At 46.7% G+C, this 23,832-nt stretch overlaps 1 protein-coding gene across 1 annotated transcript; it reads left to right on the plus strand.

The window, feature by feature from the left end:
- The first annotated feature begins 16,938 nt into the window (after positions 1-16,938).
- Positions 16,939-23,767, plus strand: RNF2 (ring finger protein 2). Its single transcript, XM_069862332.1, has 6 exons — positions 16,939-17,335; positions 17,759-17,919; positions 19,047-19,262; positions 19,561-19,833; positions 20,914-21,085; positions 21,740-23,767. Exons 1-6 carry the CDS (start codon positions 17,249-17,251, stop codon positions 21,839-21,841), a joined length of 1,011 nt encoding a protein of 336 aa, XP_069718433.1. The 5' UTR covers positions 16,939-17,248; the 3' UTR covers positions 21,842-23,767.
- The last annotated feature ends 65 nt before the right edge of the window (positions 23,768-23,832 follow it).

Raw genomic sequence — 23,832 nt, forward strand, 5'->3', positions numbered from 1 at the left:
GAACCTAAAGATCTAAAGACCGCAACGCAACCCGCTGAAGAACAATTCTTTAAAGAGCCCTCATCAGGAACCAAAGGACTGTTAAACCCTGTCCCCAGCTGACTCCCTCTGAAGCGTTAGTGGAGACATTAGATTACACCTAGGAAACAGAGATGTTGTTGCTGACTACCTTAGCAAATTCTTGTGAGGATTTAAATATATAGGCTGCTGGGGAGGTCAGGAGGGGTCAAGAGGAGTGAAAGTTACTACATAAAAACAGATACATAGAATGACATGGAACAACCTGTTCTAGGCTAGAATTTCTTAAAAACACATGAAGTTTTGCAAAGAGGGAAAAAAGCAGGACTCTGTTAATATTCCAGATATGAGAATAGTAGCTGTGAAACTCTAGGAAAACTTGAAATACTCTAAAGAATTGCTTGAAACACTCCACATTCAGCTGATGATGTTGCACCATTAAAGACTGAAGTATTAATTCAAATTTATGTCTCACAAGCTGATCTCTGTTCACTTCTTATTCACACCAGATTTAATTACACTAAGCACACTGCTTTGCTTTTGCTGTAAAACATTTAATGACAAGACCAATAAAGGCCCCGTTGAAGACCCACAGCTCATTAAAACTATCTTAATTTAACAAACATTTACACGCAGATACCGCAAGATGAATGCTTATTTGATGTCAGGACCACAGAGCCAACTTGAGACCCTTGGAAATGCCTAACGAGTGTTTTTCTACCATAGATTCCAGCACGCCGAGTCTGGCTCAGCATCCCTCCCCAGTGTGACAGCCGCCTGCCCCATGTTGGGCTTGGTGCCACCATCATGGCTCAGCCCTGCCTGGGGCCCCCTTTGTCTCACAGCAGCCACGTTCCTCTCGCCGTAAAAGTGGCTGAGAGCAAAGCTGGCCGAAGAGCCGTGGAGTTAGCAAGCATATTCATGGAGGAAAGCCCTGCCAAGGCCAGCCAGAGGCCACACACTTGGCCCAACAGGGCTTGAGGCTGCTGGGACTGCTCTGGTCAAGTTCAACAGCCTCACTCCATCACTTCAGAAGGCAATGAGGCTGCAGGGTGACAGCTGGTAGGGACCTGGGGCTGAAATGCGGGGTGGTAGGCAGTGGGGAGAAGAAGACAGAGGTGCAGGGGGACAAACAGCAGGGAACTGGAGGTGCAGGGTGACAGGTGATGGAAAGAGGGAGCCATGGGTGCAGGGTGACATGCGGTGGGGAAAAGAAATGTCTGAACACGAGCCAGCAGTGGCCCAGGTGGCCAAGAAGGCCAATGGCATCTTGGCTTGTATCAGAAATGGCATGGCCAGCAGGTCCAGGGAGGTTCTTCTCCCTCTGTACTCGGCCCTGGTGAGACCGCTCCTCGAATCCTGTGTTCAGCTCTGGGCCCCTCACCACAAGAAGGATGTTGAGGCTCTGGAGTGAGTCCAGAGAAGAGCAGTGAAGCTGGGGAAGGGGCTGGAGAACAGGCCTTATGAGGAACAGCTGAGAGAGGTGGGGGTGTTTAGCCTGGAGAAGAGGAGGCTGAGGGGAGACCTCATTGCTCTCTACAACTACCTGAAAGGAGGTTGTGGAGAGGAGGGAGCTGGCCTCTTCTCCCAAGTGACAGGGGACAGGACAAGAGGGAATGGCCTCAAGCTCTGCCAGGGCAGGTTCAGGCTGGACATTAGGAAAAAATTTGTCACAGAAAGGGTCATTGGGCACTGGAACAGGCTGCCCAGGGAGGTGGTTGAGTCACCTTCCCTGGAGGTGTTTAAAAGACTGGTAGACAAGGTGCTCAGGGCCATCGTCTAGTGGTTGATAGGAATGGTAGGACTCTATGATCTAAGAGGTCTTTTCCAATCTGATGATTCTGTGAAAGAGAGAGCTGGGCTGTGGGGTGACAGGTGGTGGGGAGATGAGGGTGTGGGGTGACAGGGAAGGGAAAGAGGGTTCTGGGGTGCAGGGTGACAGGGAATGAAAAGAGAGAGCCGGGGGTGCGGGGTTACAGGGAATGGAAAGAGGGAGCTGGGGGTGTGGAGTGACAGGGAATGGAAAGAGTGAGCTGGGGATGCAGAGTGACAGGGAAAGGAAAGAAGGACCTGGGGGTGCAGGGTGACAGGGAATGGAAAGGAGCTGGGGGTGTGGGGTGACAGGGGATAGAAAGAAGGAGCTGGGGGCGCAGGGTGACATGCGTTGGGGAGCTGAGGGTGTGGGGTGACAGGGAATGGAAAGAGGGAGCTGAGGGTGCAAGGTGACAGGGAATGGAAACAAGGACCTGGGGGTGCAGGGTGACAGGTGGTGGGGAGCTGAGGGTGTGGGGTGACAAGGAATGGAAAGAGGGAGCTGAGGGTGTGGGGCGACAGGGAATGGAAAGAAGGAGCTGGGAGTGCAGGGTGACAGGGAATGGAAAGAAGGAGCTGGGGGTGTGGGGTGACGGGTGGCAGGGAGCTGGGGTTCTGGGGTTCTAGGGTGCCAGGGAATGGGGCGAGGGAGCCGGGGTGCGGGGTGCCGGGGAAGGGCAGGCGGTGTCCGGGGAGCGAGGCGGCAGGCGGGGCAGCGGCCCGGGGGGCGGGAAGGGCGGTCTCGGGTGGCCCCGGCGCCCGCATCCCCCCCTGCCCAGCCCCGGCCATGAATATGTAACTCGGCCGCGTTTCCCGAGCTCCATTGCGGAGCCGCCGCTGCCATATTGTGCTGCGGGGCCGGGCGGCGGCGGGAGCGGTGAGTGCGGGGATGGAGGAAGGGAGCGAGACCCGGGGGGATGGTGTGAGAGCCCCTGAGGGATCTGGGGCTTTGGGAGGATGCGGGGGGTGATGCTGCGGGAGAGCCTGAAGGGCTGTGGGGCACTGGGAGGGATGCGGGGGTGATGGTGCGGGAGCCCTGGGGGCTGTGGGGCAGGGGAGGATGCAGGAGTGATGGTGCGGGAGCCCCCGAAGGGTTACGGGGCAGGGTAAGATAAAGGGGTGGTGATGTGAGAGCCCCCAAAGGCTGTTGGGCATTGGGAGGATGCAGGAGCTGGTGCTGCGGGAGTCCCCAAGGGCTGTGGGGCAGGGGAGGGTTTGGGGGATGATGATGTGGGGCGCCCCGAAGGGATATGGGGCAGGGAAAGATGATAGAGTGATGCTGTAGGAGCCCCCAAGGGCTGTGGGGCATTGGGAGGATCAGGAGGTGATGTTGCGGGAGCCCCGAAGAGCCGTAGGGCACGGGAGGATGCGGGGGGTGATGGTGCGGGATCCCCCGAACCGGTCGCCCCGCCAGGTCGTGGCTGCTGGGCTCTCCCCTGTCCTGAGACCGCTGCCTGCCTGCTCCTCAGGTCCAGGATTGCTCAGCTCCACGAGCCCCCTGACAGGCTCAGCCCCCACCCGCCCCGAGCCCCTCGATTGCTGCCCCTTGGGGCCAGGGACCCCCAAGCAGCAGCTGTTTGGGGCCGGGGCTGCCCAGCATTCCAAGCCCCTCAACAGACTTGCCCTCTGCCCACCCTCAGCCCCCTGCCCAGCTGCCCCCCGCCTGCTCTGAGCCCCCAGCTGGTTGCTCCACCAGGTCAGGGCTGCTGGACTCCCCTTGCATTCCCTGAGCCCCCAGCCGGCTGCTCCTTGCGGCTGGGGCTGCTGGGCTTCCCCCACTCTGAGTCCCCCATCTATCTGCCCCTTGGGGCTGGGGCTGCTCATCTCCCCCCACCCCGAGCCCCCCAACCAGCTGCCTCTTGGGGATGGGGCTACTTGCCTCTTGCACCCCGAATCCCCAGCCTGCCTGTGCGTCACGTTGCAGAGGTACTGAGGCTGGCAGGGGGCTGCGGGCTGTGGGAATCCCCTCTGCTCCCCCAGCCTCTGGCTGCAGAGAGCTCCGTAAGCCCCCAGCCCTCCCGGGGGTGTTGGTGTGCAGCCACGCAGCCCAGAGGCGCAAGGATGTGTGTCTGTGCGTACACACGTGCACACACACGCTCTGGAAGCTGCAGGGAGAGGTTCCGTACACAGCTCCGTATCACATCCCCTAACGCCAACCCCGGGGAGTGAGGCATTGCCAAATATCTTGCTTGGGAAGAGAGAGCTGATTAACAGGGTCATAAGCTGTTCTTGTCATCTTAATAAATTACCCTTGCTTAAAATAACAACGTTCGATATGATTTATTGCCCTGCATTCGCAGTCTTTTGTTTCTCCTAAAGCCTGTGTGCATCACCGTGCTGAACAGTATTTGCAAGGCGTGATGGTGATAAACTGATACTGGGAACAACCTGACTGCGCTTGTGAAAACGTCATCGTTTCCAGCAGGGCTTCAGCTGGAAAAAGACTGTGTTGGGAGCTGGGGATGTGTCTCCTCCTTTCACACTCGCTCTCACTGCTTCCAATATGAATTTAGCACCTGTTTCTTGCCAACTTTTATGCTCTGTGGGAGCTGGCTCTTCAAAGTTGTTTGCCTTCCTCGGACCCAGCCCGCAGCATAGTGTGTGTGATATGAACTCACTGAGCAATAGCCTTTTTCTTGGGATTTTTGTTAAGCTGTTTGTTTTTCAGACCGTCTTCTATGGAAAATAGTTATTGGATCAAGTCCCTAATTCCATAGATATGCAGAGGACAGCTAGTGGAGAAAGATGGTTTCCAGTATGGCAAATCATAATCCAGTCCCGTTTTGAAGCAGTTATAGCTCAGTGTAATAACTGCATTGCACGCAGGCTTTTAAAGATTAAAGGAAATAGCTTGCATTTGGAAAAATGTGACTGGTGTGCGGGTGAAATTATTTTTGCTTGGGGAAAATTCTTTAATCAAATATGTCATTCATTCAGTGACAAAGATTCGATTTGTCATAGGAGTTCCCCACAGATGTACTCTCATTTGTATTCATCTATGTTTTCATTAAGAACTTTTGTAATGAGATAATTTGACATTTTTATACATCATGTCAAGCTCGGAGCTAGCATTCAACTTGTCAGCTAAGACAGAGGCGCTCACTTTGAAAGCAAAAGATATCAATAAGCAGTGTATTTTACATTGAAAGACTTGTCTGCAGGATCAGCTTTGTCAGTTGTTTGGAGAAGGAAGGAATTGTCACTGGGCAGATGTTAGCTGAGCCACAGTGTCAGGTCTCTGGTGAGACCTCACCTGGAGCCCTGCGTTCAGCTCTGGAGTCCTCAGCACAGGAGGGACATGGAGCCCTTTGAACGAGTGCAGAGGAGGTCATGGAGATGAATCATGGGCTGGAGCATCTCCCGTCCGAGTACAGGCTGAGAGAGTTGGGCTTGTTCAGCCTGGAGAAGAGAAGGCTCTGAGGAAAGCTTAGAGCAGCTTCCAGTGCTGAAAGGAGCTCCAAGAAAGCTGAGGAGGGGATTTTGATCAGGGAGTGCAGGGATGGGATGTGGGGGAACAGTTTTGAGCTGAAAGGCGGGAGATGAGATCTTAGGAAGAAATCTTTTTTTGTGAGAGTAGGGAGGCCCTGGCCCAGGTTACCCAGAGCCGTGGCGGCTGCCCCATCTCTGGAGGGGTTCAAGGGCAGGTTGGATGGGGCTTGGAGCCCCTGATGCCATGGGGGGTGTCCCTGCCCATGGCAGGGGGTGGAACTGGATGGGCTTTAAGGTCCCTTCTAACCCAAAGCGTTCTATGATTCAGGACATCTTTAGACCTTATTGAGCCTGTGAATTATTATTTACAATGTTTAAATGCCTTATTTTCTGCATTCCGCCTCATAGTAGTGAGACACAGATTTTGCATTGGAGGATTTTTTAACTTCTTCAGTGGCTACGATTTTGACCTTTAGCTTCAGAACTTTGAAACACCAGCCATTCTGCAGCTGCCAAGAAAAGCACTGTTGGAGTTGAAATAATACGGAAGCGCCAGTGAAATAAATTGTGTGGGGCTCCCTTTATCAATGACGCTTTGTGTTTTTAAGAGTGGTGCATGGTAATGTGTTGAGTGCAAGGGCTTGACTGAGGATCTTGAGTGATCAGAGCAGAATTCTGGCATTTCCAGGGCTGTGTTATTGTGAAGCAGAGATATGGCCGGCATCTGTAGGAAAACCATCACTCTTATAGGTGAAGGAGATGTTGGGATATGTGAAATTCTTCAGCTGTCCTTAAAAGTTTCTCTTTCCCTTGTTTAACAACAAGAATGCAACGTGGGGGGAAACAAGGGGAAAAGGGAGCTTAAAAAATGAGGTGCAAGTTTGCAACTGCTCAGTTGGATTTTTCTTAAAAGGAGCGTTGGATCTACTTATACTGAAGTTCCGGTTCAAAGAATGTGCACAGAAGGATCAGAGTTAAGGGATTCCTTCCACTTCTTTTTGCCTAAATACCCTGTTTTTTACTAAACATATCAGCAGATGAGTAATGATGCAAACAGAGAAGGAGGAGGGTGGAGAAGGGGTGTTGTTGAGCCTCGGCTTGGTTCTCGTTGTTGCAAATAACTGGCCCTTGAAGCTGACCTTGAATTCTTAGTTTTCTGAGGAATGAGCAGCGCTCGGTGTTATAGAGCTGTTTTGACTTTTTGCAGGGCAGAAATATTTTAGGAATTATCCCTGTGCCTTCCCCCACTTCTGGATTGTGGAGCTCTCTCGCAAGCAGCTGGGAGTTAGTAGTGTTGTGCTAACTAATAAACTCCCTGATCCATTCTGTACTCTGCACCACTCAGGGATAACGTTAAATTATTTTGGCTGATTACTGGGTTTAAGCTGTGTAGTTATCGCTCCTGTAGTCCTGTTTACAAAAATGTACGTTTTATTTGAGAGAGAGAATCTTTAAGACACAAATCATTGTGAGCTGTCACCCAGCTTTAGATGAAAGCTGTCTGGTTGCCAGTTTTGTTCCTGAGTATTTATGTAGCTATTAAGTCAATCATACATAAGATGACTTGAGTCTTTCTTTTTGTCCCTGGAGTGTTGTGGAGGAGTTTATTTTCTGTTTATTAATAACCCAGCCATCTTTTATTCTCATTAATAAAACTACATCCTTGTTGGTTGTGGCTGGCTTCACTGTGATAAGAGTAAATGGGTGAGAAATTTTTGTGGCTATCTAACATGGTTTTGGAAAAACTGGAAACAAAGGATATTTCTTAGTTTGATGTTCTCAGAATTTCTCTCACAGTCATTAGAACAGTCCTGCTTAATGTCGTTTGTATTGATAAACGTGATGGAGAGTAGGTGTGCTGAAGGAAGGGGTGACAGAGTGGCAGGATGTGATCCCAGAAGCCTGAGGAGAGCAGGACACCCGACGTCCAGCCTTGAGCTTCTACAGCGTTGCTCAAAATGTGCTTGGAAGCATCTTGGATCCTGTAGCAGTGTAAGAAAGCAGCCAAAGCAGTACTTCAAGAAGCTGAAGAGCAGGCTTTCATGCTTGCTGGTGAGAGGAGAAATAACAAACCCACATCAGTTTCCCACTGGAAATGGAAGATCATCTGTGCTGGCTCCTAATGCGCTGAAGGCCAGGGCTAGTGTGGTCATTTCAATGTGTCTATTAAAATCCTATTCAAGTTCTCCTCCTGTTTGTGGTTGAACAGAGGCAAGCGTTGATGTTGTCCGTGCCTGGCACTGGGAGGAGCTTGAAAGCTTTGGCGACACATAACCTCTGGCAGGAGGTTTTTTATCCAAGTGAACGCAGAATTGTTAGAGCTGCAGAGTCTTGAAGGTGGAATTGAATCCCTGTGTTTCGTTATCACCACCAGCAGTGCGTTGAGCTCTTGGGTAAAAATCAGCTGCAGGTTTGTTTGGTGTAGCTGTAGGTATAGAAGTGATTTTTGCCAGCCCAGTCATCAGGCAAGGACTGCATTTCTCCACGTTCCCAAAAATCTGACAGTAGAAGACTGGTTTTCTAGAGACCGAACCTTTGCTGCTGAAGTGATAACAACATCTGTGGAGACTGGAAAGACCATCTGAGTTGTAGTGCAGGTGTGTCCATGGGATTCCTGTTAAACTGTAGGGCAAGCTAAAAGGCTGACAGGGGTACTGAAATGATCAAACTTTACCTTATTGATCAGAGGGGGCTGTTCTTGCTTTCCACACCTGATATTTCAATGATTTTGACCTGAAAGAGGGGAGATTGAGATGAGAATTTAGGAAGAAATGTTTTCCTGTGAGGGTGGGGAGGCTTCCAGGTTGCCCAGAGCAGTGGTGGCTGCCCCATCACTGGAGGTGTTCAAGGCCAGGTTGGATGGGGCTTGGAGCAGCCTGATCCAGTGGGAGGTGTTCCTGCCCATGGCTGGAACTGGATGGGCTTTGAAGTCCCTTCAGACCCAAACCTTTCCACATTTCTATCCTGCAGGCCATGAGATCTGGTGCACTGTGAACGTGGTGCCAGAAAAAGGATTCTAAAAAGGAAAAAGGATATAATTCTGATTAAAAATGTTCTAAGACAACATGAATCATTCCTGGCTTGTGTGTTTGTATTCGCTTGCTCTGACTGATTCAGCTTCTCTGGAGTCTGAAAGTTGATTTTTGTTTCCTCCCAAGAGTTTTCCATCCTTTATCCCTCCCGCTCTGATCGGATGCAGCAGTGAAATGAATTGTAGGTGGTATTTTCGAGAGGTGTTTTCGCTTTTGTCCTTCACAGTTGGTCATTAATCCTGAAGTCTGAGGTTGATTTAACTCAAAGAGCTTAAGAACTTCATTAAGAAGTATGGTAACGTGCTTCATAATATGAGAAACTTTGCATAGAAAATGGCAATTCTATCACTCCCCCACAGAGTGGTGATTGATATTGTTACTTCACAGGGCTAAATTATGGCTTGGTAATGACTGTTTTCCTTTTCATATGAATTATAGGCAAAGGTCTTTGGCAAATTTTGGGTCAAGTGCTTGTCTGATTTATTAGCTCACACGGGAGTGAAAAGGGACTGTTTCTCTAACGGTTTTGTTTTCACTCCTGGCAGAAGGTGTTAGTGGTGTATGGTATTTTAGAGCTCACTTTAGACAAGGTACAGATGGTGTAGAGGGGTAAGTACTGGCATTTTTTAACTGTAATGATTAAAATAATCTTACTAGCTGTTGCATTAGTACAGTGGACAATGGTTTGGTTGTGTTTTTTTTTTTGTTGTACCAAAACCTGAAAAGTTTTCTGCATAATCCCTCTGAGATAAAAAAAAATCTAAGCTTTTTGGCTTAGGAATAGCCTAATAGGAATGTGATGAGTTTGAGCATTTGGAAAGACAATAGCTAGAAGGTGGGTGAATTGTCGACTACCTGGATGCAGCTAACAGGATCCAGAGAGAGCTCTCTGCACATGTTGTAATAGTTTTGTGCATCCCAGTTTGTGTAGCTGAAATGTCCATTAGGGTGTGATATAGAACTGTAAATGAGAAGTTGAGTACTAAGGACTGAGGTTATTGGCAGTGCTGGGGTGATCCAGGAGGCAGCATGAAAAAGCTGTGATGCCCCTAGCAGGGAATAGAGAACCCATTGGAATAAATGGAACTTTAAGCATCGGCTGTGTGAGAGCGATGGACGTGGGCATACAGTGCTTATCTGCTGTTGTAATTTACAGCTGTGAATGTACAGAGAAACATAAAATCATGTACTTCTTCATGTCCAGAAGTACCTGACCGTTCTTAACACTGTGATAAAACAGCCTGGAGCATGATCAGAAGTTCAACTTGGTACTTCTTTTTTCTTGACATCTAAACTGGGAGGATTCTCTCGCTCCCTGGTCACTCCTATGAACGTTAGAGTAATTGAATTCTTCTAAAGGTGCACATATGTACAGCAGATGGCTCGCGTGAGGTCACAGCACTAACGGTGCCAACGGCCGGGATGAGCAGCTTGATGGCCAGATTGGAAATGCTGCTGTGCTCCGTGAATCGATTCCTTTCATGCCCAGTCAATGGGGAATGGCAGTTAACTGCAAGGTCACACGTCTAAAGGCACCAGGCAAAACGCTTTCTTCCTTAGGAGAATAAATACAGGGAAGAAACTGTGAGAGCCACGTGCTAGCGAGTGGGTGTGTTTCAGAAATGCCAGTGTTCTTTTTCCCTCTGTTGGATGCCATCCGTCTGTAGCCCACTGAACCTTTCATAGTCACAGTGCTAGGGGTTGCTATTTGATTTTCAAGGAAGGAGATTTTCTATATGGAAGAGAAATATCTGTGAAGTTTATGGGGCAGGATGGGGGGACAGTGGGGGTTTGGGACTCATTATCAGGAGAACTAAAACCTCGGATTGTGATTGAGGGGGACAATCATGTTGGGAAGACATCTGTAGCATTACTGACAGTTGAGGCTGTTAAACTGTGCTGGTGGCTTGGGTTTCTCCGTATTCCTCGCTTTTATTGGCTGCTTTGGGAAATTTTTGAGTCAGTGGTCTTGAATGGATTATAATTTTTTCCCCCTCCTTTTTTCCCCCGGCTGGTAGTGCTCTAGGGAAGAAATGAGGTTGTCTCTCTGCTAATTGCTCTTTATACGCTGACTAACTTTGGATTTCTCAGTTTGACCATCGGGAAATGAAGAGCCTTTTAATACTTTGGGAATAAACACAGCTTCCCTAATCTTGATGTACTTCTGGTGATGAGGTTCATAAAATTACTTCTTATGTTCTTGAGACTCTTCTAGATTAAAAGCTTTGTTATTGAAAGTAATGGCAGAAGAGAATAAAGCGTGAGTCGTGCTGGGCTGGCCTTGACAATGGATTTCAGTGAGCTTCATGTTTTGAGATATCTAGACTCAATTTTAAGTGGCAAATGAGAGAATCTGACAACCTGCCTTAAAGATGATGTGCTTTCAAGCAATCTAGCACACTTATAACTTTTCCTGTGCATCCTGGTGGCAAAGTACTATAAAGAAAAGGAGAATGTGTTATTTTTTTCATGCACAACAGGCTGGACTTATCTTTTAAATGCAGAACTTGGCACAGCCTGGAATGTGGGGAACATCTGGCACTCATGTATGTACAAATAATTATTGTGTTAGTAACTTCATTGTGCCAGTCAGTCGTTTATCTAACATTCAGTGCAAGCTGGATGTACCCAACTGAAAGACAAATTTATGTTTCATTTTAATTTTAATATTAGTTTTCTGGTTTTATTATAGATAAATTGTTTTCTCAGCCACGGTGGGGATATAGATTGATATAATTGATCCAAGCATTCGAATGGCAAACTCTTAGTTTACTTCTGTGAATAAAGTAGGAAAAAAGGACAGCAAGGAGCCAGCAGCAGAGGCTGTTAAAATGGTATTGTCGGGATGCTTATCACGTTGTGTCTATGTCTTACTCTGTGTGCATCAGTCTGTCTTTCAGGTGTAATTGAAAGTGGAGGGACTTGAAGTAGTGAAAGGGGAGGCTTGCTTTGAAGTGTTTCATCCCATTAAACATCGACCATAATGTGCACTGCAGTCAGATTGCTTGCATTAGTATACATTATTTATGGTAACTTGTGGCCTCGGGATAGTCCCAGCCATCCTTCATTTTCATGTATTTTCATTCAGACTCTGTTTCTGTTTATTTTGTTTAGCTCAAACCCAGCTTCCCAGTCTGCTTTTTAAGAATGAAATACAAAACCCCTTAAAATGGACCTGGGAAAAAAGGAGAGAGGTTTCTTAATGGCATGAGTGCTTCATGGCTAATAGCTTTCCTAAGGAACGGCTTGAATATTGCACTGGGAGCCATGGTAAATGTGTTCCCTGTGCCATCGTGCCGTTGTCTAGGGGAGAGAGCAAGGACAGCAGCCACATCTTCAGTGGAGGTGTTAATAGAAAGGGGGTCTCGTTGGGTTGACGGGATCATGAGGTGGCAATGTGCACTCACAGCCCAGGAACCAACCGTGTCCTGGGCTGCATCAGAAGCAGCGTGGCCAGCAGGGCAAGGGAGGGGGTTCTGCCCTCAATTCCTCTCTTGTGAGACCTCATCTGGATTCAAGTTCTGGAATCCTCAGCATAAGAAGGAGATGGAGCTGTTGGAACGAGTCCAGAGGAGGCTACAAAGATGATCAGAGGGCTGGAACATCTCCCGTATGAGGACAGGCTGAGAGAGTTGGGGTTGTTCAGCCTGGAGAAGAGAAGGCTCTGAGGAGACCTTATAGTGACCTTCCAGCACCTGAAAGGGCTACAAGAAAGCTGAGGATGGGCTGTTCACAAAGGCTTGTGGTGATAGGACGAGGGGCAATGGGTATAAACTGGAGAAGGGCAGATTTAGACTAGACCTAAGGAGGAATTTCTTCCCAATGAGAGCTGGGAGGCCCTGGCCCAGGTTGCCCAGGGAAGCTGTGGCTGCCCCATCCCTGGAGGTGTTCAAGGCCGGGTTGGATGGGGCTTGGGCAGCCTGATCCATTGGGAGGTGTCCCTGCCCATGGCAGGGGGGGTGTTGGAACTGGATGATCCTTAAGGTCCCTTCCAACCCAAACTGTTCCATGATCTGTGCTTCTGCGGTAGGCATGGAGAGAGGTGGAGGTTTCCCGCAGGCTCTGGAGGCTTTGGCTGGCTGCAGGGGTAACAGCACCTTTCCTCATGGTGCTTGGGGAGGCCCTGGGAGGGATGGCATGGAGTGGTGGGTATGGGTGTCACGACGCAGAGGGCTTTAAACACGCACTGGCAGAGCCCATTTCAAGGTTCAAGGATGATGCCCAGACAAGAATTGCATTCCTTTCCCACTTTTAAGCAGCACTGTTGCTTGTGGGGTTACCAGTGTACTGGCTATATCTCTCTCACAGAGTGCATATCAACGAGCTGTAGCTATGTCTTCGCTCAGTTTTTCTTAATTCTTTCTTTGTACCTGGCAAAGAGAGTGCAAGGATGTGTTTGTTTGCAAGCTGATATATATTAAGGGTGGAAAGCATGGTATAAATACTCATTATTTGTTATCAGATGTGACTTCTGGAGCATGTAATTGCTATTTGAAGTTTCAGTTCCATAGTTTGTATTAATTTGGCATCTTTTCATAGCCTTTTAATTGGTTTTGATTGTGCTTTGCAGATGATAGACTTCTAGTTAATGTGTATAAAAGCATTGTCAACACTGGCTTTGTGTAAGCACTAACCACTCACTTTTTAAGGCAGGAGGCATTTACGAAGGAGCTCACATTCCCTAGAGTTTCACCTGGAGCTCTGCATTCAGTTCTGGAATTCTCAGCACAGAAAGGATGTGAATCTGTTGGATCGGAGGAGGCCACAAAGATAATCAGAGGGCTGGAGCACCTCCCGTATGAGGACAGGGTGAGGGAGTTGAGGTTGTTCAGCCTGGAGAAGAGAAGGCTCCGAGGAGACCTTAGAGCGACCTTCCAGTACTTGAAAGGGCTACAGAAAGCTGGGGAGGGACTGTTCACAAAGGCTTGTGGTGATAGGATGAGGGGCAATGGGTATAAACTGGAGAGGGGCAGATTTAGACTAGACCTAAGGAGGAATTTCTTCCCGATGAGAGCTAAGAGGCCCTGGCCCAGGTTGCCCAGGGAAGCTGTGGCTGCCCCATCCCTGGAGGTGTTCAAGGCCAGGTTGGATGGGCCTTGGGCAGCCTGATCCAGTGGGAGGTGTCCCTGCCCATGGCAGAGGGTGTAAGTGGATGGGCTTTAAGGTCCCTTCCAACCCAAACCATTCTATCATTCTACATTTTTATTTTCACAAATGACAAATTTTTGAGAAATAAGACTTAAGGAGCGATAATACGATGGTGACTCTAAGGGAGGTAAACCTTGTAGAGGGCAAACGTAGGGAAGAGCAGGAGTAGCAAAATGCTGCTGTTTATCTTTGGGATGCCTTGTAGCCAGAACAGCCGTCTGCCCACAGCTCAGAGTGGTTAGATGCGTACTTGTTGCTAGTTGGATTTTAGTTTTAGTGGATGCTTTCAGGAATGAGACACCCCAATGACCAACCTACTGTGACTTCCGACTGTATTTGAGCAAATAATTAGGAGTATTTCAGTATAAAAGCTTGTAAAGTGCATGTGGCGTGTGACAAGTGTGGATGTTGTTATGCTGGAGGGTTTTTCTAAGCATATTGAAGGGACTTTTGGGCGTAAATTCCCTAGTTGGTAAGCAAGCAGGAGAGGGGCTTTTCTGATGGGGGCTTTCATGCTGTTATTTTTTCCTATAACTCTGCATGTTTTCTGTCACTTCATGAAAAAACTTATTTTGTAGTTATGTTTTTAAACCCGAGCCGCTTGTCTTCAAATTTGTTTTGGAAAACTGTCTACAGATGGATAAAGAGCAAAATTGCACAAGGCCTGTTTTCCAAGGGAATTGGGCTTAAATAAGAAGCCTTTCAAATGAAATGGTGCAGGACCAGCAGGCTCATCTCCCAGCTCTGGTTAGGCTGCTATTCAACTGGCAGATAAAGTTTGGCTATGTAAAATCAGTCCGAAGTTTCCAAAGCTCCTCAAGAACAGCACAAGTGAGTTTTGTTTTCTTTTGTCATTAATACTGTGGCAGTGTGGAGAGCTAAGAAACATCTTGGGTACAAAGAAATAAAACCTAGTGGTCTCTGATAATCTTCAGCAATCACCCCATTTCATCTTTCAGTAAAATCCACAAAGCAACTAGGCAAGAGTTATGACTAAATACTAAATGTTAGCTTATTTCTCTTTTCTGGGATGCTGCTTGGAACTGGGGAGGGACAAGGAATCAAACCTGAATTCCTAACATTTCTGGCTCTCAGGTTTATAGTACATTCTTCTGGGTATATCAGTCAGCTCTTGCTTTGATAGTGACAAATGAGTGTACTCTGTAATTATGAGTTTTGCTCTGCTTGAAGACTTGAGTGGGTCTGAAGGTCTGCAGTTGTCCTTGCAATATTGGTTAGGTTGGGTGTTTTTAGTGACTGAGAAGAGTGTCCCTCTGGCTGTAGCATAAATCACAACAACCACTACTTGCTAGGGGTACCAAGGCAAAGAGGTTTGATCTACCTGCGGGAATGTGATTTCTCCCCTTCATATCGTCCTGTTGACGTGTGACTGGATGCTTTCCTCCTATATCCAGAGGGTAGAGACAAGTCAAAAAGGTAAAAAAATGATAGTAAGTATGAAGTCATGGCATGTTAGTTTTCTTGAAGCCTTAGTGATGAAAAAAGGCTCACAGGGAGGATCTGACTGCACGTTGTTCCTAACGCTAGCACGTGGGACCTGTGAAGAAGAGATCCTGTCTTCTTCTTACTTTATAAAGTGGAAAAGGTCTCAAGTGTCGAATAGCTGAAAACTCAAGCAGATATTCGTAGCAGTGTGAAGGGGCGTGATCCAGACTGATGTCTGACAATGCCATAAGGAAGTGGAGCCTCATTCACGCACATTTTTCAGGCCCAGTACGGATCTGGAAACTGCAGGGGGACAGAGAGAAAGCTGAGGAGGCTTATTAATTGATCATTAAGCAGGTGAAAAACTCCCTGCAGTGTGATGCAATTTTTTTGTTGTTGATTTCTTCAGGGGGGAAGCTTTTCATGATGTTTGACTTGCCCATGTTTTCAGTGTTCCTCAGATTTCTACATTGTATGTAGCAGAAGAGGGGTTTGCTGCTGATAAAGTGGACTGTGAGGATCTCATCAGCTTTCAGCTAGCTTTATGCCATTGTTTTTCCTCATAAAATTTGGAAGTAATATCACTGCAGACCGTAGGGTAAGAATGAAGCACTCGGCATCTTATATTAGAAGCCTTTAGAACAAAGCTGGTCAATTAGTTATCATGACACTTGTACTGTGTCTTCTGCAGTGTAGCCTTGGGCTTGTAGGCAAGGTTGCAGTCTGAGTGATAGCGTTAATACACTTGTCCTCTGGATTAATAGGTTTGCTGACAGTCTGGCACCTGGAGAGCTGCCCTTCTGGGTTAGCAAGTCTAGGTGTGACATTTTAGATGAGGTACTACTTGTGCGTGCGATGATCTCTTTACTACAGCGCTGCTTGGATGAGCTCTTCACTGTGATGGAGCTTTGTAATGTTGGAAGCAGGCTTTTCTGTTAAGTCCCGGTAAATCCAGCCTTCTTGTAAGGTGCCTGCTGTGGAATACTGGTGGATTGCAGATTTGGGAAGGATGCGAATGACTGACATCTTCACAAATTTCTCTCAGTGCTTGAAACGACCCATGGTCTTTGGAAGAAGAGGCAAGCCACTAAGGAAGGCTCTACAGAGGGATCTGGACATGTGGATTGATGAGGATGGGGTTCAACAAGGCCAAGTGTCGGGTCCTGCACTTGGGTCACTACAACCCCATGGAACACTCCAGGCTTGGGGAAGAGCAGCTGGAAAGCTGGCTGGTGGAAAAGAACCTGGGAGTGCTGGTCCACAGCAGCCAAACATGAGCCAGCAGTGGCCCAGTTGGCCAGGAAAGCCAACAGCGTCCTGGCTTGGATCAGCCATGGGGTGGCCAGTGGGAGCAGGGAAGAGATTGTTCTGCTGTGCTCAGCACTGGTGAACCCACACCTCAAATCCTGTAATCAGTTTTGGGCCCCTCAGAGAAGCACACTGAGGAGCTGGAACATGTCCAGAGAAGGAAAACATAGCTGGGGTGCACATCCACTGGCACGATCCCAGTGGGATTGCACAGAAGAGCTGGACCTCCTGAGAAAACTGCTCAGTGATGAGTATTTACTTTATCTTTCAATATCTCTAAACTGCTGATTGGTAACCCTGATTTATGATCAGGAGGAAAAGGAAAGGGTGTTCTACTGTGGTTCCAGCTGGTTTTCATAGACTCATAGAATCATGGAATGGTTTGGGTTGGAAGGAACTTCAAAGCCCATCCAGTTCCAACTCCCCTGCCATGGGCAGGGACACCTCCCACTGGATCAGGGGCTCCAAGCCCATCCAACCTGCCCTTGAACACCTCCAGGGATGGGGCAGCCACCACTGCTCTGGGCAACCTGGGCCAGGGCCTCCCCACCCTCACAGGGAAATATTTCTTCCTTATATCCAGTCTAAATCCACCCTCCCTTAGCTTATAACTGTTACTTCTTGTTTTCTGCATGCGTGCATAGTTCTGACCTTCCCCCTGGTTAGGAAGCAGACCCTACGTGACCCGTGTGCACGTTTGGAAGTGGATGTTTTATGGATGTTTTCCGCATCAGGTGGCATTTGCAGCACGCAGCCAAAATTTGATGGCCTTCAGTTCTGTGTCACTTTTGTTTAGCAACCTTAATTGATTCTTTTGCAAAGTGTTCATGGCTGACCGACTCCCTTAGTTTTTCTGGAGTGCTACAGAGCATGGGATTGTCTGCGTGTAACACAGTGGAGCCTGGTACTTGGAGGAACAAGCATTCCTCCTCTGCTTCTGCTTTGTTGGCACAGAAACCACTGTGTGGAGCTGGGGAGCCCACACTTGCTTGGGAGAGGACATTGGAGCCAGATGTACGTGAGCATGCAACTTGTTTCTCGCTTCTTTGCCAGCCATGTCTCAAGCCGTGCAGACCAACGGGACGCAGCCCTTAAGCAAAACATGGGAGCTCAGCTTGTACGAATTGCAGAGAACACCCCAGGTAAGATGTGCTGAAGAGCTGGCCTTGGGCTTTAAGAACATAGAATCATAGAAGCGTTTGGGTTGGAAGGGACCTTAAAGATAATCTAGTTCCAAACCCTCTGACATGGGCAGGGACACCTCCCGCTAGATTGTGAAGCTTGATGTTTAAGATTTTCTTTTTCCATTCAGAGTGTTTTCTGGCTATTCTAAATGATAGCATATTAAAAAAGCCCAAACCCTCCCGAACCAAAACATCTCTCATAGTATTAAAAAACCCCTTTTTGAACTTTTTTTCTTTTCTCCTTTCTTTGGTAGCAGGGGTGTATGTGCACAACATGGTTGTGTATGTGTCTTTGTTTGTGTTTTTACTGTATTTCTCTGTAAAAGAGTAGTAAACCGTGTGGTTTCTGTGAGGAAGTTACTAAGTTTCCTTTTATCCTAGGAAGCGATCACGGATGGCTTGGAAATAGTGGTGTCGCCCAGGAGCCTGCACAGTGAGCTGATGTGTCCCATCTGTTTGGATATGTTAAAGAACACCATGACAACAAAAGAGTGTTTGCATCGCTTCTGCGCCGACTGTATCATCACAGCCCTCAGGAGCGGGTATGGAAATGCTCTTACAGGGAAAAGGGATTGCCCTTCGGTTGAAAATGAGATCCAGGAAATCCAGGTGTCGATGTGGAACAGTTCTGTGCCTCGTGTGCACTGCAGGTTTCAGAATGTATAGCATGCCTTTCATATTACATTCCTTTTTGTTCAGAGCAGACCTGGCCTTTTGCCTTGTATGAAAAATCATCCCATAACTTCATTTTTTTGCAAGGACTTTTTTTCCGTTTTTCTCTAGTAACAATAGAGCAAAAATACACTACCTACAAAAATGAGTCTAATTTTCCCTTTTCTTCCTTTTCCTAATAATAAATCGCAAATCATTTGGCCTTTCAGCAGCAGTCCTGCTTCCAAGCTTCTCCACCGAAACAACCTGCACTGAAGTGCAAATAACTTCTTGTCTTCCTCAATTACAAGTTCGTATTTTCTCAAAGGTGATGGAATTCTGAGGCAACCAAGAGCAATGATGTGTCCATTTCTGATGATGGCAGTTACCTGTGGTCAGAGGTCATGCTTTATTTGCTGTGCCTATGTAAATTCTGATGTGTAATTAGCAAAAATCCATTAGAGGGAAGCAAGAGACCCATCAGGAGGACAGATGTCAGCGGTTCAGCTATTGCTGCCCTTCCTCTTACAGGAGAAAAATGCTGTGAGTCTGACAGTTAAAAGGGAATGAAGTGGTAGGAAGGACAGGACTTTTTATTGTTCCCTGTAATTAGTGCCTGAACTATAGAAGAGGTCCCTTAAGCTTTGTGTTGTCCTGCAAGTGCTAGGAAGATGGTGCCTCAATGCAATTCACACTAGAAGTGTTTCTTTTCTAGGTGAAATTCCAGGCAGAGAGGTAAGGGAAGAACTGGTTTGCAGAGTGGAACTTGTGAACTCTTCAGTCTAAGTACAGTTTGCTTAAACATACTTTTAAAAACAATGAATCAGGGAGATATATACTTGGGGGTTTGTTTAAATATCTGGAACTATGTGATTTGTCAAAAGATAGAAGCCTCACCCCACATTTGAGGTAAATATTGAGTCTTGGTGAGCACTTTGACTAAGAATTGCACCACCAGGGCAGGTTTCTGTAATTGCTGGAGACTAATATTGGATTTTTTCTTCTTGTTCCTGTCCAGGAACAAAGAATGTCCCACGTGTCGCAAGAAGCTGGTTTCAAAAAGATCGCTGAGACCAGATCCCAATTTTGATGCTCTCATCAGTAAAATTTATCCAAGCCGAGATGAGTATGAAGCTCATCAGGAGAGAGTGCTAGCAAGAATCAGCAAGCACAATAACCAGCAAGCGCTGAGTCACAGCATTGAGGAAGGATTAAAGATTCAAGCCATGAACAGGTATGTAATCCGTGTAACTTGCATGTGCCCTTGTTTGCCTTAACACTAAAAATACACCATCTGGCTTCACTCACATGCCTAAAAGGTGTTTGAGGGGTAGGAAAAACATCCATACTCTGGTCTAGGAGTGTCTTTTTGTAAGAACAGATTTCTTTAATTTTAAATTTAATCTCTGAAAGGCTTGCGTGCGCACGTCTGACCTCTGGCATGAGAGACTGGGAGAGGTTGTACTGTGGGTCTCTGCGCTGGGGGAATTCTGAATGCGGATTAGTGTTTATTTCTGCCTGTTTCTAACCAGGTTACAGAGGGGCAAGAAGCAGCAGATCGAGAATGGCAGTGGAGCGGAAGACAACGGTGACAGTTCTCACTGTAGCAACGCCTCAACACACAGCAATCAGGAAGCAGGGCCTAGTAACAAAAGGACCAAAACATCAGACGATTCCGGGCTCGAACTGGACAATAACAACACGACGGTGGCAATAGACCCTGTAATGGATGGTGCTAGTGAGATTGAATTAGTGTTCAGGCCTCACCCCACCCTCATGGAGAACGACGACAGCGCACAGACGAGGTAAATATCTTCTGTTCAAGTATCCTGCTGTTGTTTGCTGGCACTTTTGCTTTCTGTCACTTCTTGGGACTTTTAAAAATCACTTTACTTTGGTGGTTGCATATCTTGTTTAACCACGTGCACTCTTTCCTTCCTTCCATTGCAAGTCAAGTAGATGGCACTGCTCAACTCTTACCAAAAATACAGTAACAATCTGTTGTAAGCCTTGGACCCCAAATAAAGATGTTTATAAAGGTTTCTAGTGTTGCAGTTTGCAGTAGTTACTGGGATACTGGGGTAATACCAGCCCCTTTCTACTAACTCCAAGGTTCTATGGGAATAAACAAACCTTGCGTAAGTGTCAGCAGCATTTGTCAGCTGGAAGCTTTTCCTGGCTTTTTCTTCATGCTCCAGTCCAAGCATAAGCTGCAAATTTATGATCACAGCAACGAGCAGGCTTATGGAGTTTTCTCAGATCTCCTCCTGGCTTTCTCTCCTGATGAGACATCTCTCTGTAGTGCTTATAAATACATTATAAGCTTCAGCCAGCTTTTCATTTTGGTTTGGAATTGCAAGGGAGTTCTGGAGGTTGTTCTGAAAGGCAAAGCGAGGCTTCTGGGCGAGGACTCTGCAGCGTTTGTGTCAGCCTTGAATTCTTGCATGAAGAATTAAAGTGAGAACAGGCAGTGAGACAATACAGAAGAGCATTTACCAAGGAGCAGAGATGCAGAGTGTCGCACCTAACGGTGTTCTGTGCAGGCACTTCTATGCTCAGACGATTTCAGCAGTCAGGAGCAGCTCTCAAACCCCCTTGATGACTTGTTATTATAAGTTTTCGTTTCGAGGTGACAGGGCAGCGCCATCTTCTCTCTACAAGAGCAGGAGTGCCAGGGTGAAATGTCAAACAGACGTAAGGGCACTTTAAAACAATATCATTTGGTAAGCTGCTTGCATGTCCTGTGGGAACAACTAATATTCTCATTCGTGGACTGTCTTTAAAGGCCTTTCCACACTTCAATGCGCACATTTGGGGGTGTCCCACATGTCCTTTTCTGATACCTGCAACTCAAATGTCTTTGATTATCTTTGTGGTTTCCACAGATACATCAAGACCTCAGGCAATGCCACCGTGGATCACTTGTCCAAGTACCTGGCTGTGAGACTGGCTCTGGAGGAGCTTCGGAGCAAAGGAGAGTCGAACCAGATGAACCTCGACACGGCCAGCGAGAAGCAGTACACCATTTATATTGCTACTGCCAACGGGCAGTTCACTGTAAGCAGAACTTCTTAGAGTCAAACTGAGCATCAGGGCATCTTCGGTACAGATTTGATTAAAATCCACTCAGCTGGGACTTCTGAGGTGGCTTAAGGGTGAAATTCACACCACCAGGTCGTTTATTTAGAAGCAGATCAATCGGTTTTTAGGAAAACGTATACAGCAAATGGTTAGTGGAAAAGGAGGCATATAAATTACTGGGCAAAAATCCAGTGGTGCCAGCAACGACTGCATTTATCTGAATATAATGTGTCTTCTGATTAAGAAATATGCAGGTGCTTTGAAATGAAAGTCTGTTTCAAACAACTTTCAAACAAGGCTACAGCATGTCCCTTGGACAAAAGCGGAGTCACTTCTGATGCAAAAACACACCTACTGCTCCCTGTTTGCAGAGAGCAAAGAGGAAAACTCAAGTTCACTTCAGCAGGAACTGTGTTCGCTTTGCAAAAATGCTTTTTGGTGCTGTTTTGGTGAGAGGAGCAGGAGTTTGGAACAGCTTGCATTGTTGCTTTGTGATGCTGAGTGCTTAGTAAATAACGTGTTCCTGGTTATCGAGACTGCACATTCCTCTGATTTAAGTAGTTTTCTGTGGCTGCAGTACTACCTGTGCAAACCATCAGGTTTCATTTCCGTTTTCATGTTCTCTTCTAGGTATTAAATGGGTCGTTTTCCTTGGAACTGGTCAGTGAGAAGTACTGGAAAGTGAACAAACCCATGGAACTGTACTATGCACCAACGAAGGAACATAAATAAGCTGTGCTCGCAAATGGAGATGGGACTAACTCTTTTTATAGCTCTGACTTTAAAAGAAGGCACCACCATTATCTTCATGGACAATACATGTGATGCCTTCAGGCTCTCTCAGTATACTTATTAACATGATTAGACAGTATTCTGGGTTGTATTTAATTTAGTCTTTGGTTTGGGTTTTTGGTTTTTCCCTAGGAGACTAAATGCCCTTCTCCAGTGCATTCCAGTGTTTTACATGCTTTTTTGTTCCTAATGCATGATAACTGAACGAGTGTTCCGGTTTGGAATGTCTTAATTTTGTCCAGGTAAATCTGGATTTCTAATACATTTGACACAGTTATAGTAGCCTCTGTGAAGTACTGAGCGTTGGATGGCTAAGTCAGTCTATTCAATAGTAGCGTATGCCAAGGAATGCGTTAAATGTTGTAATTTGTAAATTTGTTTGTAATGGTTATCCTAAAAGGCTGGGAGAGAATTGATTTCCAATAGTCTTGCAGCTAGAGATAATCTTGATTCCCTAGAAGTGTTATTAGTTGTTTGCTTGTGAACAAATAGAGCTGCAGTGAGAAGACTGACACTTTAAAACCTTGCTTCAGTGCAAGATGGTTGATGAGATTGAGATTGGATTGATTTTCGATGCATATTTTTGTCAACCCCCCCTCCCCAAAACAACCCAAACCCACAACTCTGCCCACTGCATCTTCCAGCCTGAACCGAACAAAGTTGTAGAGCCCTACCCTGTTTCTCTTACTGTGAATGTATTGGAATGTTCTGTAAAGAACTGTCCTTAAAACCTTTTTTTTCCTTTAAAACGAATCCCTGAAATTCCAGCACACAGACATAACATGGAAATGCTACCCCAGCTGTGAGTTTATCTGGGCTCAGTTGGAGTAGGGCGAACTTTGACTGTAGCTGCTTAAAGATTCTCTTTCCTTTTTCCTTTGCCATAGCTTTAATTAAGGTGGCTCAGCACTTTGGAAGACAATTCTAGTACTTGACAAAGTTTACCATTTAGTGTCTTAAATGTAGGTTCAAGTTTTAAAACTTGGCAGTAGGCTGTTGTGCGTAGGCCAGTAGGTGCTGTTCAGTGCATGTTACACCCCCTACCCTCGCACTGGACCTCGCTGTCGCTTGCCCAGGGTTCTCAGCATTGTCCTAAGGGGAATAACAGCACCTGGAGTTCCTGTGAGGGTCAGACTTGAAGCCTTCACCCGTTGGCACCTGAAGCCAGAAGCAAGATGTTGCTATGGCAGGTGAGAAGTAATGCACTTCAAACCATACAGTGTTACTCCTTCTTGGTCTTGCCTGCAGTTAAGACTGTTTTTGGCATGTGGTACCCAAGTATTCAGCTGCTCGGGGATTCTCCTGGAAAGGATTTCCCTTCCTTTGCTTCCATCTTTCAGACCTAGCACTTGTAAATGCGTCCCGATTTTTGTCTCGGATCAGCTTTATCCCGATGTGAAAACCGCACAGGCTTCTTTGAGTAACTCAATAGTTTTCTCTTACTGGAGAGACTTGGGGTTTTGTGACATGAAAGTTTCCAGGACCCCAAATGCAGAGGGAGGAGCGTGTAAGGAAACGTGTTATTCATGGCTTTCTGGTGAAATGTGGCATTGTTTAGACTAGTAGTGCATGCCCACTGAATATAACCTGGGGGGTGGGGGAGTGGCGGCGATAAATGCTTTACTGTTTATGGGGAGACTCCTAGAGTAGTTGCAGCATCCCTTCGCGTTGTGATAGCTGAGGTAACGTCCAGTCCCTTGAGCAAGAGAGGTGTTTGTGACGCTGAGCAGTCTGTCCCTTTGTCCCCAGTCCTTGAAAAAGTGTGGGAGAATGTGAAGCTCTTATTTTTCATGTTGTAGTGAGTTTACTGAATATTTATGTTCTTTAAACATTATATATATAAAATGTAGTTGTTTGATTAAATCATTGATTGCACTGTGACTCATTAGTGCTATAAACTATTTTACTTTCTAAATTACTCTACTCCTCCA

This window comes from Phaenicophaeus curvirostris, chromosome 8, assembly GCF_032191515.1.
Source record: "Phaenicophaeus curvirostris isolate KB17595 chromosome 8, BPBGC_Pcur_1.0, whole genome shotgun sequence".
Lineage (NCBI taxonomy): Eukaryota > Metazoa > Chordata > Aves > Cuculiformes > Cuculidae > Phaenicophaeus > Phaenicophaeus curvirostris.

Excerpts from the sequence above, each read along its gene's own strand:
- RNF2 (XM_069862332.1), top strand. The coding sequence starts at position 17,249 with ATGTCTCAAGCCGTGCAGACCAACGGGACGCAGCCCTTAAGCAAAACA. Across the intron at positions 17,336-17,758 it reads AATTGCAGAGAACACCCCAG|GAAGCGATCACGGATGGCTT; the intron begins GTAAGATGTGCT and ends CTTTTATCCTAG. Across the intron at positions 17,920-19,046 it reads ATCACAGCCCTCAGGAGCGG|GAACAAAGAATGTCCCACGT; the intron begins GTATGGAAATGC and ends GTTCCTGTCCAG.